At 29.5% G+C, this 18415-nt stretch overlaps 1 protein-coding gene across 3 annotated transcripts in view; it reads right to left on the reverse strand.

The window, feature by feature from the left end:
• The window catches only part of LOC129988141 (protein transport protein Sec31A-like), a 34411-nt gene extending 26043 nt beyond the window's left edge, over positions 1–8368 (reverse strand). Inside the window, exons 1-7 of one of the 3 annotated variants that reach the window (XM_056096287.1) lie at positions 8258–8368; positions 7027–7156; positions 4188–4277; positions 2161–2356; positions 1177–1272; positions 902–1039; positions 529–671 (exon numbers count right to left, since the gene is read on the reverse strand). In XM_056096287.1, coding sequence (XP_055952262.1) covers positions 529–671; positions 902–1039; positions 1177–1272; positions 2161–2356; positions 4188–4277; positions 7027–7139 — 776 coding nt within the window. In that variant the 5' untranslated portion in view covers positions 7140–7156; positions 8258–8368. Of the gene's footprint in view, positions 1–528; positions 672–901; positions 1040–1176; positions 1273–2160; positions 2357–4187; positions 4278–7026; positions 7157–8054; positions 8167–8257 lie in introns of those variants that run through there. The other 2 variants (XM_056096288.1, XM_056096286.1) reach the window with 2 other exon arrangements.
• Between the last annotated feature and the right edge of the window lie 10047 nt (positions 8369–18415).

Here is an 18415-nt window from a genome sequence, read left to right on the forward strand (position 1 = left end):
GTTCAAAGTATTTCTTCCCTTTTGAATTCATTTATAAATAATCAGGCTTATGTTTTGACAAAATGTTTAATTATATCAATCTAATAAGAAATTAATTTGATTACCATAGTTTTACCATAAAAAGAATTTCCCACAATTCTTTATAAATACTGCAAAAGTTATGAAGAGTGAGAACAGTTACCAAAGGAGAAAATCATCTGTAATTAACTGATAATTTTTTAAAAAAGTTGTAATGTAATAAGAAAAATATTTTTCAGAAAAAGTATTAACAATTTCTATAAAATCCATTTACAAAATAATTAACATCACTTTCACTAAAGGAAGGAAACGTAATAAATTAATTTTGAATACTAGGGTTTCCAACATAAATAACAATAAATATATAAAATAAAATTCTACTAAAACCCTTAAGTTTCACTTCTTTATTTTTGATAAATGAAAAAATTGTTCATCCATAATTATATCAATGCCAATTAAATCATTTATTTACATTTACAAAACCATTTGTTTTAAAAATACATTACAAACCTTTGGTGATGCAAAAGGGTCTTTAAAGGTGATGTAGCAAACCTTAAGTCCCACAACTGAATAACTGGATTGTGGTCATCTTCAGATGCAAGACACAATTGAGTTGCTACTTCAGGATGCCAGCAAACAACTTTGCAACGTAACTAAAGGGGGGGGGATACAAATAAATATTATTTGATTTTTTTTAAAACCTGCATTATACATATACATAATAAACAATATTTTTCAGAGATAGGAACATATAAGTAAAATTTAAACAGAGAAAACAATACCTTTTTTTAAGTACAAAATAACTGAATATTTTATTCAATACATTAGAAGAATTAGATTAATCATTATATATAAAGCATATTTTCTTATTTTTTTTTCTTACCCTAGATGATGAATCTGAAACTTTAATTATAGGCTCATTTTTTCTTAAATCCCACACAACACATCGGGCTGGAAAAGTGGATGCTAAAATATGTTGAACTTGACAATTCCAAGAAACACATGTCACATCTTCAAGAGGCTTGAAGTAAAAGCAAATAAATAAATAAATGCTGCAAATTATAACTGACATTCTAAAAGATGTAGTAGATGTAATAATATATTATTACTAAACCAATGTTTCAAAATGCATGTAAATTTTAATTTCAACATTAATACCTGAGATTTAGCACCCAGAGTAACAGGAGCAGCAGGATTATTCAAATCCCATATGAAGATTTCAGATTCAGAGGCACCAGATGCTAATAAACAGTCCTGCAATAAAATACATATCATAAATAGCAAGTAGAATATTATTTAAGGGAAAAAAATATTTTGCTTCTTTGAGGAATCAATCAAAACTGCATATTTAATCAATGGAGCAATGTGATCATAGATAATTTTATCTATGAAAGAATAATAGCCATCTCTTTTTCCCCAAAATGTTTTATTCATGTTAATTATAAAATTCAGAGGCATAAGATACCATATGTAAAGTGCAACTCAATAGACTCCAATCAAAACAATTTAAATTCAATGAAATATATTCATACTTTATATTTAGGTCTCAAAATGGGGGGGGGGGACTAGGACAAATTTGCAGACTATAGTAAATCTTTTACAATGGGATTTTTTTATATTTTTTATTTGTGCTTCACAATCTAATATATTAATAATTTTAACAAACACTTCTGCTAAAGTCCAATTCAAAATAGGTTAGGAGGCCAGAAGCAGCAAACATCATTTTTTTAATGAATTTTAGTGAAGCTTTTAAAATAATATATCAAAATTTGAAGCATACAAATATTTTATTGTAAAAGTTATTAATACCAATTTATATATTTAAAACTTTGACAAACTTATTTACTTACCTTCCTAATTAAATACATTCCATTTGAAAAAGTCATCTTAATTCCTATAATAATATATAATCATTTGAGACCACATGTTTTAATTGCTTTCCGATTTTAAATTACTTAATATTTTTCATTTAATAGCAGATTTAAAATTAAAAATTCAGTAATTTGTTATGCGAGTCAGGCTCATAATTGTATGTGACAGGGTTAAAAATTACAGTGACCCTTAATTCCAATGAAATAGCTGGAGGGTAAACGTGGCTAGCAATGATAAATTACCATAAAATTTAATTAAATATGCAATTACCTGGAATTTATTGAAATCAAGGGAATGAACTGGGCCAGTATGCTTTGCATTATGATGCAAAAGAGCAGATTCTCCTTGGATGAGTTTAGCAGCATCATAAATCATGATATTTCCTCCGTCAGCACCTCCGACTATCACACCACTACTCATTTCAGAGGTCTTCATTCCTTCACAGCCCCAGACTATTTTATGAAATCTGAAATAATGAGTTTACAATGATAAATTGAACATGATTAATAAATTGGGTCAATGAAATGAAAAAAAAAATGGTATTCATTAAGACAAGTAACAGATAGCCTATAAACACAGACTGCCCTTATATACAAAAATTATGTTTCCCTTCTGCAGCTAAAATGAATGTAATCTGCTGAATCTTCCTATACTTTATCTGAAAAGTCACTATGAATTCCTAAAGACTTAAACAATTTTCAAATGAAATATATAAGCCATTAATGTGATGTTTGAACTCGATATGTAACCATTATTCCTTTCTCATTTCTTTTTTTAATAGCAGATGATAGTTCACATCAAGCTAATTAATAATTTTCAGCTCTAGCACAATATGTTAAGACTATTTTTTCAAAATTTTTTGTCTAATTTATTTTTTGGGGGGCATGAAAAAAAGTCAGAAATTTTTTTCCCCTACATTTTATTGTTTGCAACTAAAACTATGATATTTTTTTAAAAAGAAAGTATAATAATCATGATTGAAATTAGGAGTTCTATCAGCTGAAAATTGCACCTATCATGTTAAATGACATCCTATGACAGAAAGAGAACATTTGTGCCTACATTTCCTATCTTTCTTTTCAAGGAAAGCAAGCTAATACAAGGAGTACTGTGGGGGAGGTTTATAATTTTTTAGAAATAAATTCTTTATTCTGGATCTTTGAAGTTTTTTTTGGGATTTTTTATCAGTAGTTCTGGTCATCTTTAATTGGAAATGCAGGCTTTTTTTACTTCAGATTTTAAATGTTGCTGCCATTCATTTTATCTAATTGTGTAAATATTTTTGACATTATACACACCATAGTTTATTTATTTTAGAGTAAATACAGTTCTAGTTAACTTTAACAGTATTGGAAAGGGTGTAAAGAGATCCAAGTCATTCCAAAGCAGTTAAGCTTTAAGAATTGTCCTTAAATAGCAAATTTAAGCCTACCTGCTTGTGATGCATCATAGGTCATACTACATGTACTGTAAAGTAATATTTTTTTTCATTCATATAAAAGAAAGTTTACTCATTTTTATGCTTTACTGTAATACCCACTAAGTTTAAAGGGTAGTGTTCGGCAAAGAATTAATTTAAGTACATTTTTTTAAAAAAAAAACAGCTTTATTAGTTATTCAATTGATTAGAATTTTTAAAAAATTGTCTAAAATTTTAGGAAAATTATCTATGATTAAATAAAGTTTAAATATCAAGAACATTATCTTTAAATGTTTAGTGTTCTATCAATTTATTTTAGATAATTATATTAAAAATTCAATATCTAAACAGTTACTCTTTAATCTATATGAGTAGGAGGTTCAATTTTCTTATATGAGGATATGAGACAAGATTTTGAAGCCAAAGAACTTAACGAGTTATCAGGATACAAACAATTTCATGATTTTGAAACCAGGAAACTCTATAAATCATTAGGGGGGGGGGGTCTACTACAGAAACAATCTAATGCATATTTAAATCCACACATATATTTAGAACAAGATCAAAGTAGAATTTTCAATATTGCCATGCACAACTATGCAAGCTAAAGATTTACTGCTTTTAAAGTGATATTTACATATCACAAATTTAAGGATTTGAACTAGATTCCAATATTTCTATCATTATGAATTATTTATTATTATGATTTACAAGCATAGTTTGACTTAAAAAATGAATAAATAACTATTCAAACCAACAAGAAAAGAAATTTGTCTTATTTTTTGATTACATAAAATATAATTTTATGCTATTCTTTGAAGGAATATAACAAAAATCAAAACGATATTATTTTACAAAATTATGCTATATTTATTACCTGAAATCTGAAACAACACTTCCTTTCATACACATGTCAAGTCCTGGCTCGGTCAAATTGAGAGAATATATTTCTAGTGCTGCAGTTGTACTGAAAGTAAGGAATTACATGTCAGAATATATATGTTCCATAATTCAAACTAAGTGATCAATTCTATAGAGATATGCTCATAAAACAGAACTTTGATATAATTCTGCGCATAAAAATATTTTTTCAATAAAATATAATTTTTACAATTTTATGAAAGCACAGACAATGGTGATTCGAAGTAAGCAGTGGACTGTACTTTTGACCAACTTCTTTATTTACAACTATATACACTCCTTTGCTGTGAGTAGTTCATATAATGCATAGCTGATTACGGTATTACATTGCGGTTAGCTTTGTTAGGCCTTACAAACTGAAATTGTTTACAACTTCTGCAGTGGCTAGGGAGTCGATGCAGGTCAACATTCTAATGAACCTCCGACAGACTCGACTGGAAAGGCAAGCAAAGGGGTTGCTGTAATTTTTAGATTGCCAAGTTTAGCGTTAAGCTACATTCGCGTGAACAGTCCATAAATGACTTTTTATATAACAGATTATATAGCTTTTATAGACTTAATGGGATACCTATTTCAGTTAAAGTTTTGGCTCAGCTCCAGTATACGGCCTCCGCCAAATTGGCGAGAAATTTGGCGATAAACGGTCATTTCTGGCTGCCGTTATCGGCATATGTTTTCTTCTTTATGGTAACCTTAAACCTTATCTCTTAACCTTTCACCTTAACCTCTAATTTTAAATTTCATTCATTTCATACTGTACTATCCACTTGTATCTGTCGACGGTTGTTAGCTCCCATCATTTCCCACGTGGCCAGGTTGTATTTTTCCATTTTATTTTGTTTTTGCATTTTTATTTTTCTATTTTTACTCATGGCATCTGCTAATGTACACATTCAGGATGTTGTTGAAAAATTTCAAAATGTTTTGCAGAAAAACGGGCTTGGATTTAGGGTTTCTAAGATGTCAGACAATAAAGCGAGGCCTATTTTTGGAAATCCTGGAGTTGCGACCAGGTATTTTGTCACAGAGTTGATGCGGGATAGGGATAATTTTTTTGCTTTTTTGAAGGAATCGGGTTTGATTAAAACCCCAAATTGCCCTATTTGCAATGTTTTAATGCAGGTACGAACTAGAAATGATGTTTCGGATGGTTATAGCTTTGTTTGTCGGAACAGTATAATTAGGGGTGAGTCACGGAAAATGTGTGGGAAGCAGGTAAGTTTGAGGTATGGTTCTTGGTTCAACAGCAGTAGGTTGACCATAAAGGAAATATTTTTGCTCACTTTTGAGACTGTTATAGGAACAAGGACATTGGAAATAAAAGAGCAATACTTTTTCGGCAACAGTACCTTATCAGATTGGAGGCAGTTCATTAACGAACGAATTTTAGAGTATGTGGAGGAGAATTCAGAAAAAATTGGAGGTGTTGGAAAAATTGTGGAAGTGGATGAATCGAAATTCGGGAATATAATAGAGGTCATCGAGTTGAGGGACAATGGGTTTTTGGTGGTGTGGAGAGAGGATTGGGACGTACGTTTCTTGTACCTGTCCACGATAAGAAAGCTGAAACGTTAGTCTCTTGCATAAAACAGTGGATTGAGCCGGGTACGATTATATATAGTGATTATTGGAAGGCTTACGACAGTTTAGGTGAGGAAGGATACGAACATTTAAAGGTGAACCACAGTTTACATTTTGTTCAGCCGGCAGATTTAGCGAATGGAATTCCGGCTGTCCACACAAACACTGTTGAAAGCCTGTGGAATATTGTCAAAAATACCTTGCCAATATATAATCGGCAAGGTGATTTCAAATTTTATTTGGCTATGTTCCTTTTTGAAAGATCTTGTCGAGATAAAAAGGTTCATGTTTTCAATAAATTCTTAGAAATTATCAGAGACATTCCTTGGGAGGAATACTCCATTAAAGTCTCTGATAAGTAACAAGGGAGGTCAATATGCAAAGTCTTATTTAAAAAATAATAATAAAATGACAGAAAATTATTAATTAAACTGTATTTTTATGTGTTTTTATAAGGAGCAGCTCACATATACAGCTATTAACTTTTATAAACTATGCTTTTAAAATTGAAAAAATAGGAATCTTTTCATGAGAACATATTCAGCATAAAGTTAAGAAATCACTTTAAAAAATCGGAGCAAAAAATAATTTCGTTAAAAAGGGGGGGTTCAGGGGGGGGGCAGCACCACCCCCTGACTGTATTTTATCGGTGTTGGAAATAAGCCTAACGTGGCTTCAAAACTTCCGGGTGAGAATCGCAACATCCTAAACAAACACGCATTATTGGCGACTTCTTGGCGAAAAAAATGGCGCCAATAGGCCGTATACGGGAGCTGCTCCAAAGTTTTAAACATTATATGCCATTAAACATTTAGTTTTGACTAAAAAAACATGATATAAATGATGCATATGATTTAGTAATTTAGCATGAAATTATCATGATCTTAATAAATTTACCATGCAAAACCATAAAATAAGAACATTATACATAAGAACACATTATACATAACATATTTTTGTTAATTATACTTTTTTAAACAGAAATTTCAAATCCATAACTTTAGAAACAGATAATTCAAATGTTTTTATTTATCAATTAATACATTTGATGTACTGATTTTTATTATAGTATTTGATTATATAACTTTGATCTATACAATAAATTAATTAGATCGAAAATTTTGCAAAAGTTACCTTTAAATAGCGTTGTAATCAAAATATAAAAAAATTAAAAATAAAATAGAAAAAATATTAACCAAATTTTGATATTATACCTAAAAGTTGCATCAAGCTGCTGAGCTGCAGTACCTGCAGCTATGTAAATAGGATGGTGAGCAGCCGGCGACCAAGCTATGTTAGCCGTTCGATCTATTTCCTTTACTTTCATGACTGCTTTGAAATGAGCTATGAAGGAAATTTTTATTTAAATATCTAATTAGAAAGATTATTAAAAATAGCAAAGATCTTTAATTTCAACATTTCTTTGCATCTTAATCAAAAGATTAAAAATTTTTTTTTTTTTAAATTCATATGACCTTAAAGTTAATTATTTAAAAAAGTGTACATTTACAAAAAAATTTTCATCATAATTCATATAATGCTTACTATTATTATGAACATTGATGGAACAATTATTCCATAAAATATACATAACCAGAGGGAAAGATTATTAATGCTTTTAAGTTGATAATTTATTATTAAATTAAAAAGACTAACAAAACTAAATGATGCAAAAATAGAATCAGACATTATTACTACAGATAAAATACTTATGAAAGTCAACTACAAATAAAATCCAAACTATAAATCAATAAATATTATATAATTTATAGCATATACCTTGAGTCTTTTGATGCAAATATATGAATTATATGTATAAAAACTTAGTAAACTTTTATGCAAATATAATTAAAAACATGTCAGCAAATGATGTTTAATTTTAATGAATCCTTATGAATTATTTTTAGGAATATACTACAGATTCATAAAATAGTAATGCAGAAATGGTTAAAAGTTAAATACTGTCATATGCTTTACAAACTTTAAATATCAAGAATATAAAAGCAATACACTATAACAATAATTTGCAGATTGGTTTTTACTGTTAATTTTTTATTTCTGTTGAAGCCAAAGAATATATTTAAGAAGTCACCGTAAAATATTTAATATCATTGCACTGTTTCGTAGAAAGTTAATGCTTTAAATAAAATTACAGATTTCATTAAAATCCTGTAAAATATAAAACAAAACAAACAAATAAAACGAAGAACAAAATTAAAATAATACTATTATAAAAGCATACGTGGAATAATCTTCTAAAGAAATTTAACGTAATGCTTAACAGATGTTTTGTCACAGTTTAATGTTTTACATGTTATTGATGACCTGCGAAAATGAAACCGGTGTTTGAAACCTCTGTTACGTGACGTGTTTTTTTATTTTAGGTTTAGAAATCTTTATAAAATCAATTAAGAAAAGGTACTGAAGATGCAAAATATTAATTACCAAAAAATGCAAAAAACCAGAGATGATGAAAAAATAAATACCGGTGTGACACTTAATTCAACGTGGCGTTCTCACATCAAATCAAAACACATCCAGCAGACAGTATATATTTTTTCTTTAGAAAAGAGAAAGTTTTGTTGCCAATAAATTTATAACTTAACTCCTCAAAGTTAATGTCGCACTGGAACAACATAATTTAGGAGCATGATACTATCCTGCATCATAAAATACTATATGAAATAGGGTTTTTACAACGAACAATAGAGTTAAATTTACGTTTTTTTTTTTTTTTTTCGTTCTGCTTCATAGACGTTTACATAATATGAAAACTCATCTAGCAAAAAGAAAAAAAAATGCTAGTTGAGCAGAATAACATTGATTTCTGAATGTAAATCTTTGGGAAATATATGACATTAATAAAAAAAAAAGATAAATGTTTCTTGAAATTAGATTTTAGAATGAGTAACTATTATGGGGATAGTTGCGATTGTAGCTAAAAATCTCGAGATTCGTCGTCTCTAGTCGCAAGATGTTGGTGGAATAAATCTTCTGGCCCAATCCGGCATAAGCAACTGATAGATTAAAATAAAAAAGGAATATCATAAAAAATTAAATAATTAAATCTAGTAATTATTAGATTCTATTTTAAACATCCAAATTTTAGTCCAGAATTCAGCAAAGATACTGATATGGAAATGGCGAATCTCAAAGTCAGATCCTGCTAAAATTCATGGTAGAAAATGCGATGAGTTTTAGTTAATTATGATAACGTTCTATTGTGATACAACACAAAAATGGTTTCTGGATAGACCTCAAAATTTTAAATCGTGGTCATCTAATGAGGACGATTCCTGAGGCACTCCCTTTTCCAAATGTCTATTATTTTCCAGCGACCAGATGGTTCATTCTGTACATCAACTCTAAAAGTCATCAAGCCAACATATGCAGCAAATCTGTGGAGGAATTTGGTTTAAAATTTCGAATCTTGTGATCTGGAATTGGGATCGCGCTTTCGCCCCAGTATATGAGATAGGATCTCAGCGAGTTTGTGACAATGGTTTTTATAAATTCATCTTCATTCTCTTCAGACTTCAAAATTTGAAGATGTGTTTCACATTTCCTGCCTTCTTGTAACATGAAATGTAGTCTTAACCTAATAAATAAATAATATAATGTTTTATTTGAATCTCATGAGTATAATATAAATTAATAAGCAGCAATTTCTTTAGTTGATTATCAATTATGAATTCATCAGTAATTATGTTCATCTTTCACACATTTCCTATTCTTTTTGACATATATTCTCCAAAAAGTTACGAAATAAGCAAGCTGGTTCAATATTTAATAAAAAGGCAAAGACATTTAAAATGTCTGCCTTTATTTTGCAAGTATACGAGTGACAGTACTGATAAGAGAATTACCAGGACTATCAATATAATAGCACTGCGTAAATTTTATTTCCAAATGCATACGCACAAAACGTAACTTAAAGGAGCCAATTTTCATGACAATACAATCTGATGGTTACTTGATAGAGAATGATCACAATCTGATGGCAAACGTAGTTGTTCATGCCCTTAAATTTCATTTTATCTTATATTTCTGAGTAACATCATACTGGATATATAATGCATTCCAAAATTAAACAGGCATGCCCATTTTACGTTCATTTTTGTATAATGGACAAAAAATAATCAGTAACTAGATCATTTCACTTAAATCATGCTTCCATTTCATTTAAATATGATATGTTTAATTCCACTAGCTGCTCGGATATCTAAAAATGATCATCCGAAATCATAACATATATTGTCATTGATATTATTTCTTTTAGCAAATAAAAGATAAGACAATGCTTATTTAAAAAGCATTTTTTTAAGACACTTCAATTAACGTATTATCTGATTATTTTTTAAAAACAATTAATGAAAATTAATAAATGCTTTATTATTTTCGAATTCTGTTTTTTTTTATTATTATCTTTCGTGCCATATATATTATTTATAAAAATTATAGCGAGGATCTCGCTCAAACGCCGGCCGGTGGTATGGAAAAATGGCCGAAGTCAATAAATTTGCTTTTTAATATGTCAGCAAATTTTACAGATAGAAGAATGAAACTCTTTGTCCTCATAGTAAAAAGTATATAGAAACATATTTTACTGATTGACACTTTTTCGTTATAAAGGTTATATAAAAATTTAATTTTTGTAATTTTTTACTATCCCTCTCTACAAACGCCAAAATATTTTTATATAATTGAGCATTTTATTTGATGAAATTTTAGGATCAGATGTACATGTCTAATTGCGATAGCTAAAGAAATAAACACTTTTTCACTTTTTGGGAACACCTTGCATATGTAAACACACTTTGAAGAAATAGATGTTGAGATTCTTCACACTTTTTTTTTTTTAAATTTCAAAGAAATTAACCAGTTTTTAGTCTCTCCAAAGATTTTTTAACCAAGTTACGGTGAGCGCACGATGTACTGAAAAGGAAGGCGGAAAGCAGAAAAAAAAGAAGATGCAATAAAATGTTTAGAATTTATATCTTAGAAAAAACATTTTCCGACTCATTGTTTTGATTTTTTGGGAAAAATTATATGTACAAATACGTATGCGTGTGTATGTGTAATAATTTCAATTTAATTGTGTTCTATAACACGAAATCCTTATCACACAACTTAACTTCTGAATTACGCGAGTTGTTATATTTCTACGATAACTCCAAAACTTGCCGAACCCAAAATAATGTATCAGAAAATTCATTTTTAAAATTATATAAGCTCAAATTATTTTATAATGACCTTTTTCTCTGTTTTCTGCCTTGCTCTTCCAGTGCATTATGACCATGATTCATCTAGTCATCTTCTGCTGCTCAAGTGCAAAAATACGCTTGCCCGTTGCCGGATGGTTAGTCGCTATGACCTAACTATGGAATTTGTTATTTATATCTTCCAAAAATCACTTTTGTATTATTTTAAGGTACAAAAAAGTTATCTTTTGTATGATATCGATTTCATTTCCTTAAAGTTTCCTCTTAATTCAAATATTATTAAACAAATTTAATACACAATTAATTTGATACAATGTTTTTAAATGCTATGATTGTATTAAAACTTATCCATCAAAATATTCAACTGTGTGATTTTGCTAATTACTTTAACAGAAGCTCAAATTAAAAAAATAAATCAACTATTATTGAAAATTAAATATATAAAAATGTGATTTTCAGCACGTGTCTGCATTAAATGATAAAAAATAAATAATGAAATATGATATTTTCTAAAAAGTGAGCGCAAGGAAATGCTTTCTATGACTTTTGACAATATCTGTATTTTAAGTGAGTAAAATAGTTTAATTTGAGAGAAATATCGTTTCATGTATATAGGATAATCACTCTAATCAGCGTCCATCAGCTAATTTTGGGCTTACATCTGCTAACAAAATGGTCTAAATGAACTAAATAATTATATTTTATGTAACTTTAATCAATAAATGATCTGATGAATTAAGAATTTTAAATTTTTACTTTGAATCACATTTAACCAAATATTCTTGAGACACCAATATTTTAATTAAAAATTGTTGAACTCCAATCAAATCAATCACTTAAACTGACTAATTTATGAAATTTGAAAATCACTCTTCTATAAAAATTGGCGTTTTTAGACCACTTCAGCGGTTGTCTCAAAGAATATACGCCAATCTTCTGCCAAGGTTTCCCGACAGCGATTGGCCTATGATTATGAAAATGTTGATTGTTCTAAAATTGATATATAAAAAACTTCATAAATGGGTCAGATTTGATCATAGGAGGTAGAAACGTTTATTTATTTATTTAAAAGTAGAAGTGTCAAAAGTATTTCGCAGACTATGATTCCTTAGGACCAAAGGACTGAGTAAAATTTAAACTTTTTCGGTAAAAGTGAATTTTAGTGTGCACCCAGCTGCGCCAACAATGCCAAGTCGCCAATAAAGATGGCGAACAAAATAAACAAATACTTGCGCGGAACAGTTACGGTTACTATTTCCCGTCATCTAATTAGAACTTTTTACTGATAAGTATTTTTTTTTTCATACTGCCCGGTGCCTTCTACAGATGCCTTCAGCATCTGTAGAAGGCACCGGGCAGAATTTTTTAACTTAAAAAAAAACATCCTACGGCTTCGCTAGCAGCGGGAGATGGAACCTAGTAGCTTCGCTAGCACATTGAACATAAGGACTGTGTGGATAACATGAACTGTACATAATCAATTGAAAAGAAAGAATGAAGGATGTTGTACGAACAGATTTCAGAGGGAATCCTGCCCGGTGCCTTCTACAGATGCCTTCGGCATCTGTAGAAGGCACCGGGCAGGATTTTTTAACTTAAAAAAACATCCTACGGCTTCGCTAGCAGCAGGAGCGGGAACCTAGTAGCTTCGCTAGCACATTGAACATAAAGACTGTGTGGAAAACAGAAACAGTACATAACCAAGAGAAAAGAAAAAAACGGAGAAATAAGCAATGGGAACATTCTCCATACAAAATTTCAAACAAACATACTTTCCCCACCTTCATCAACTTGTAAAAAAATATATTCCACTCATCCTCCATCCATTCTGCCGGTTCGATATCAAACCATTCTCAATACAACATTTCAAACAAGCATCCTTTCCTAATTTCATTAACTCGTAAAATATATATGTATGCATATTTAACTAGCCCCTCAACCATTCTACAGGTTTGAAATAATCCCGACATAACAAATTATGAAGGGAACCAACCGTTATAACACCAAAAGAATTACGAGAACTGCGAAGAATTCCATTTGCAGCTGTCTTTGAAAGTGAGAATGCAGACGATTTTTTTAAAGCGAATACTGACAATTAAAAATTGCAAAAGAATAAATATTTTCTGTTCGTATTCACATTAAAAAAAGAAAGAAGAAAATAACTTTTAATTATAAGCTTAAATTTCTTTATTTAATAAATTTTAATTATAATAAAGAACAAAAGTAAAATCTTTAATCGATATTTTTTTAATTTGACATTTTTCATAATTTAATTGTAGTTTAAGTACAACTCAACCATTGCAAAAAGTAGTAAACAAAACAGCAGTACGGTTGCTATAAGAGGGATCCGATGGGTTGCAATATTGGCGACAATCGGCTGGTGCACACTAATCTTCACTTAGGCCACTTTTTCTAATAAACTAATAATTTTTTCATAAGTTCATTTATTGACTGAAATAAAATAAAATATTTTTATTTATCTTATTTAAATAATCTGAAAGTAAAACTAAAAACTGAACTTTACGATGAATAAAAGATATTTTTGTTGAATAATTCTTTAAAATATTATATAAAATGTGAAAGTTATTCTGCAGTGTATATACAACTTCAATGCCGAACGCTTCTGCTTTCAATTTTCATATAAAAAAAAGATGTAGTTGATTTCAGTAAAAAAATGTTTTATATTAATTGCAGTTAAACATTTCCACTTTAATTTAAAGTGGAAATTTTATGGGCGCTGACCGAAAATTAGAGAGAGATATAAGTAGTACAATGAACAGAACTCTTTAAAGTCCACATTATAGTATGACTGAATTATATAACTATCAAAATCTGAAGAGCAAAAATATTTTGCAGAAAAATTTATTAAAAGAACAAGTTACATAAAATATTTAATTGGAAACTTTAGCTAACATTAATACTGGCGAACCGGCTAGTCGCCAAAGACAGCTAGTAAGGAAATAAGGGTGAAATGAATATCATTAAATAGGTATCAATAAAAATTTATTAAAGCTCTGCTTCATGATTGTCATTATATTTCCTAATTGCTAAAAGCATTTCTGTTAGAAATCAAAATTCTTACATTTTTGTTTTAAACCGCTGATTTTTAATAACATAACATATTTGGTTCTTTCAAATGTACGAGTTTAACTGTAGCTTCAATTTCCTGAGAAACATTTTAAAATGCTGATTATTTAATGGTCTGAGAAAGAGAATGAAATTTTCATATTTATATACTTTTACAGTACAAGATATACTTATACAGTACAAGTTAGGTGGATACTTATACAATGCAAGATATTTTAATTATATAATAACTGGAATTTTACTCAGTTATCTATCTATATCTATCTATATCTATATCTATACTTATAATAAAGCTCAATGTGTGTGTGTGTGTGTGTGTGTGTGTTGGCGCTCTACAGGCCAGACCGTTTGACATACAGCTACCAAATTTGGTACATGTATACCTTGGAGGTTGGGAATGTGCACCTGGGGTTCCTTTTTTCGAATTTTTAATTAGAATTTTAATTATTAATTAAAAACTAACTTTCCCGCCAAAAAAATCTTCCATTTTCCCCACCGCCAACTTTTCCGCCAAAAAAATCTTCCATTTTCTCCACCGCCAAACGAGAAAGGCTTCAGGGTTTTTTTCTCCCAACAGTAATGAGGCTAGGGTTAAAATTTTTCGGCGGATTATTTCAATCGGTTCTGTTTATTTTCTTAATGTTTGATGCATTTAAAATTAAACATTGTTAATGAATCAATCTTTCAGATTCATTCTGAAGTACTTTTGAATTAAAATAAAACAGAATAAAGGAAATTAAAAATTTCTAATCCTCATAGCGTTACCCCAACTGGCGTAGAAAAAATCACGTATTTGCGTTACGTAACCGGCGAAGAAAATTCACGCATGCGCATTCTGTTCTGACTGTTGCCATGACAACGTTATCAATGGATGATTTAAATTATTTTTGGGTTAGTTGCATGCTTTTGTAAGTAAATTGTATTTATGTTAGTTATATATTTTTTAATATGCTTATAGTTTTAAGTACATCATTTTTTAAGTAGTTTTTTAAAACCTGTTTTCAACCGTTTATTTTAAACGATTCGTTTTATTTTCTTAGTGTTTGATGCATTTAAATTTAAACATTGTTAATTAATCGATCTGCTCATAATGAATCTAAGAAAATTTTGTTGACCAACTCTTGAGATATTACATAAATTAAAAAAGATATTCTTTAGTGTCCATAAAGTTTAAACGCTGAGTGACTCTATTTTCAGTAATCAGATTATAAAAAAATGCTTTGTTTCAGTAAAAAATATTATTATATTAATTGAAGATAAATTCTTTCCACTTTAATTTAAAGCATAAATTCTACGTTTGCTAACAGAAAATGAGAGAGATACATATTACGTTATGACTGAAGGCCTTTATAATATTATGAATGAATTATATGATAATCAAAATTTGAAGTTTTAAAATATTTTGATGAAGAAGCTATTAAAGTAGAAATTGCATAAAATATTTAATTATTAAAATTTTAACGAACATTAAGATTGGTGAACCGGCTGGTCACCAAAGGCGGCTAGTATTTTATAAAATGAAAAAAAAAATTACACAGTGAATTCAATAAACATTTCAATAAATAATGAGACATAAAATTGAAGCCGAAAATTTTATTTGTGTGAAGGATCATGACAGGGCTATTGAAAATTTTGACTATTACATAAAAAAGTCTTTATTCTATAAAATCATAAGGAAACAGGTTCTTTTTGAAGTCTCTAGGATGGTAATAGAAGAGCCATAATGACAGAACAAGCTTGGAGCCGTCGAGATGAAAGACTAAGATGATGAATCAGGTACCGCCGAGGTGACAAAGCGTTTAGGAAAGTCTTGCAAGACCGAGATGACAAAACGAGATTCTAAATCTGGAACCACCAATTGACAGAACGAGGTAATACGTTTTCAAATTGTGCGAGATGGAAACTGTGGAACCATCGAAATAGCAGAATGAGTTGATAAGTCTTGAGCCGCTGAGATGAGGAAACCAGGTAGAAATTATGAGTCATCGAGAAGACGTAAGTGAAATGGCAAGTTTGCAGCAATCGCTAGGAAATAAAGCGAAAGAGTGATGGTAGCCATAAAGATGACACTAATGTGATGGCAGTCTTGATTCGCCGTCTTCTCAGAAATTTGCTGATGTCCGAAGTCAAAATCAGTGTTAACCTTAACCTCAGTGAGGGATTAGTCATAGTCGGGAAAGTTTTCAAATCAAGTAGCAGTAATAACAATTGCAATTTACCGTTATCATGCCATGCATATTAAATATACATAGCACATATTCATTATATAAAAGCAACAGTTTTAATGATAAATAAGAGTCCGCAGGTGAAATATAAAAAACAAACACAGAAAATACAAAATAATATATACAATATGTACAATATATACAATGATTACTCGTGCCCATTAGGACAAGGAGATTCTTAGCAGGTTGTTGAACTTGTGCTTTTAAATCCATAAGTCCTTTCATTTCAGCCTTTGTCAGATAGTATATAAATTCAGAAATCTTTGAAGAAACTAAGTGTTCATATATTTCTCGAAAAAGTTGTTCCAAAATGATTAAGTGTTCCATCTCAGCTATTGAAGGACTAGTGATGATATAATATTTTTGTCCCAGTTCTTGAAAAGTTAGCTCATAAGTAATTCAATAACATTTTGCCATCTTTTTTTAAAAATTTGTTTTAAATTACCATAATTATTTCAACATCATTATTGTCAGATTGTAAATATGCATAAAAACACCAGTAAAAGTAAATGTTCCCTATTGTCAGACAATAATATTATTACTTTAGCTTCAAATAACATGGTGAATTGGTAACCATATTTCTTGACTTCAACCAAGACGCAACTTTGTTCACCTTTCGTTTCAAATAACGGTTGGGATGTGATGCCACTAATGTAAGATTATCTTGCTTTGGACATGAACAAATGTTAAGTTCAGACTTTTTTTGTTCATTTGAAATACCAGAAAAGGGATTCTTATTTGCGATAATTGATTCTTTGAACGGGTTTTTATTTGTTAGTTCGAAAGGATTTTTTGCCAAAAATGGATTTGTTGCAAAATCGTTTTCCGAAGGATTATCAAGAATACTGAAGATATTTTTGGAGTTTTCAAATATTTCCACTAACTCAGGTTCCTCCATTTCAAACCAGGATGGATCTATTTCTGGAGGTTCATCAACTTCCTGGTATAAAAGCACTGTTTTCTCATTCGAATAAATATCAGTTTTGAAAGGATTTGTTTCTTTTTTCATATCTGCAAAATCATCAAAATTGTCATAGAAAGGATTCGTTGCTTTTAATTCAATTGGGGACGCAACAAAATTGTCCAAGAAAGGATTATTACCACGTTGAATACATTTAATCTTTATATCTTCAAAATCCGACTGTGCAGAATCAACATTAAGCATATATACTCCAGTTTCGCCAGCGCCATAAATATCGGTCAAAGTTGAAGCATGTTTGGTTGCTTGATTCTGTTGATGATCTGTCTGCACAGAAACGTCAGTCTTTTTCCTGTTTTTCATGCTCGAGTTGCCCATGATGATGAGGTAAATTGCGTATTGAATAAAGTGAAGACAATTGAAAAATTCTAGGCAGAATATTCGAAACAGAGTCGGCACAAAATGGATAAAAGCACAAGGACTAATAGCAATCTCCGCAGTTTCAATGACTTAAATTCACTTGATAAAATCACAAACAAATTCTAGCTCACCACACTTGAATGCGAACAAGCAGATAATATTTTATTGTTAGATTATAATTGCATTGATATATCATCAATAATAATTTCAAGTATTGTTAACAACAAATATTTAATTTTAACAATCACTGTTTAAACATAGGTATGCATTGTTGAATCATAACAATAAAATAGTTTTTAATTCTTGTCTGAAGGATGATTGTAAAGAAAATTTTGTATTACCGATAAACCAAAAAAGTAAATCGAAGCGTTTTAATGATATTCGCAGTTTTTGAATTAATAGAAAATAGCATTTTTAAAATTTCGAATTAAAAATAATACTGTTCAATTTTATATTGAAAGCTTTAATATATTAGGTTTTAGAAAATTGATAACAAAAACGATTAAATAAATATCAAGAGATTAAATTAAATATAAAATATTTAACTTAATTGTATCATATTTTTTTCTTAAGGCACCAAATTCTTCTGAATTTAATAATAAGCAGATATAATTTGAAGAGTATTCACCTGTGTTATATAAATAGATAGTTGACTCTTTAATCTGAGCTTTATTTCGCTGCATTCAATCAAAGGATTTATCAAAAATAAATCAAATCATTTATGAAAGAA

The sequence above is a fragment of the Argiope bruennichi genome, chromosome 10 (genome assembly GCF_947563725.1).
Source record: "Argiope bruennichi chromosome 10, qqArgBrue1.1, whole genome shotgun sequence".
NCBI classification, from domain to species: Eukaryota; Metazoa; Arthropoda; class Arachnida; order Araneae; family Araneidae; genus Argiope; species Argiope bruennichi.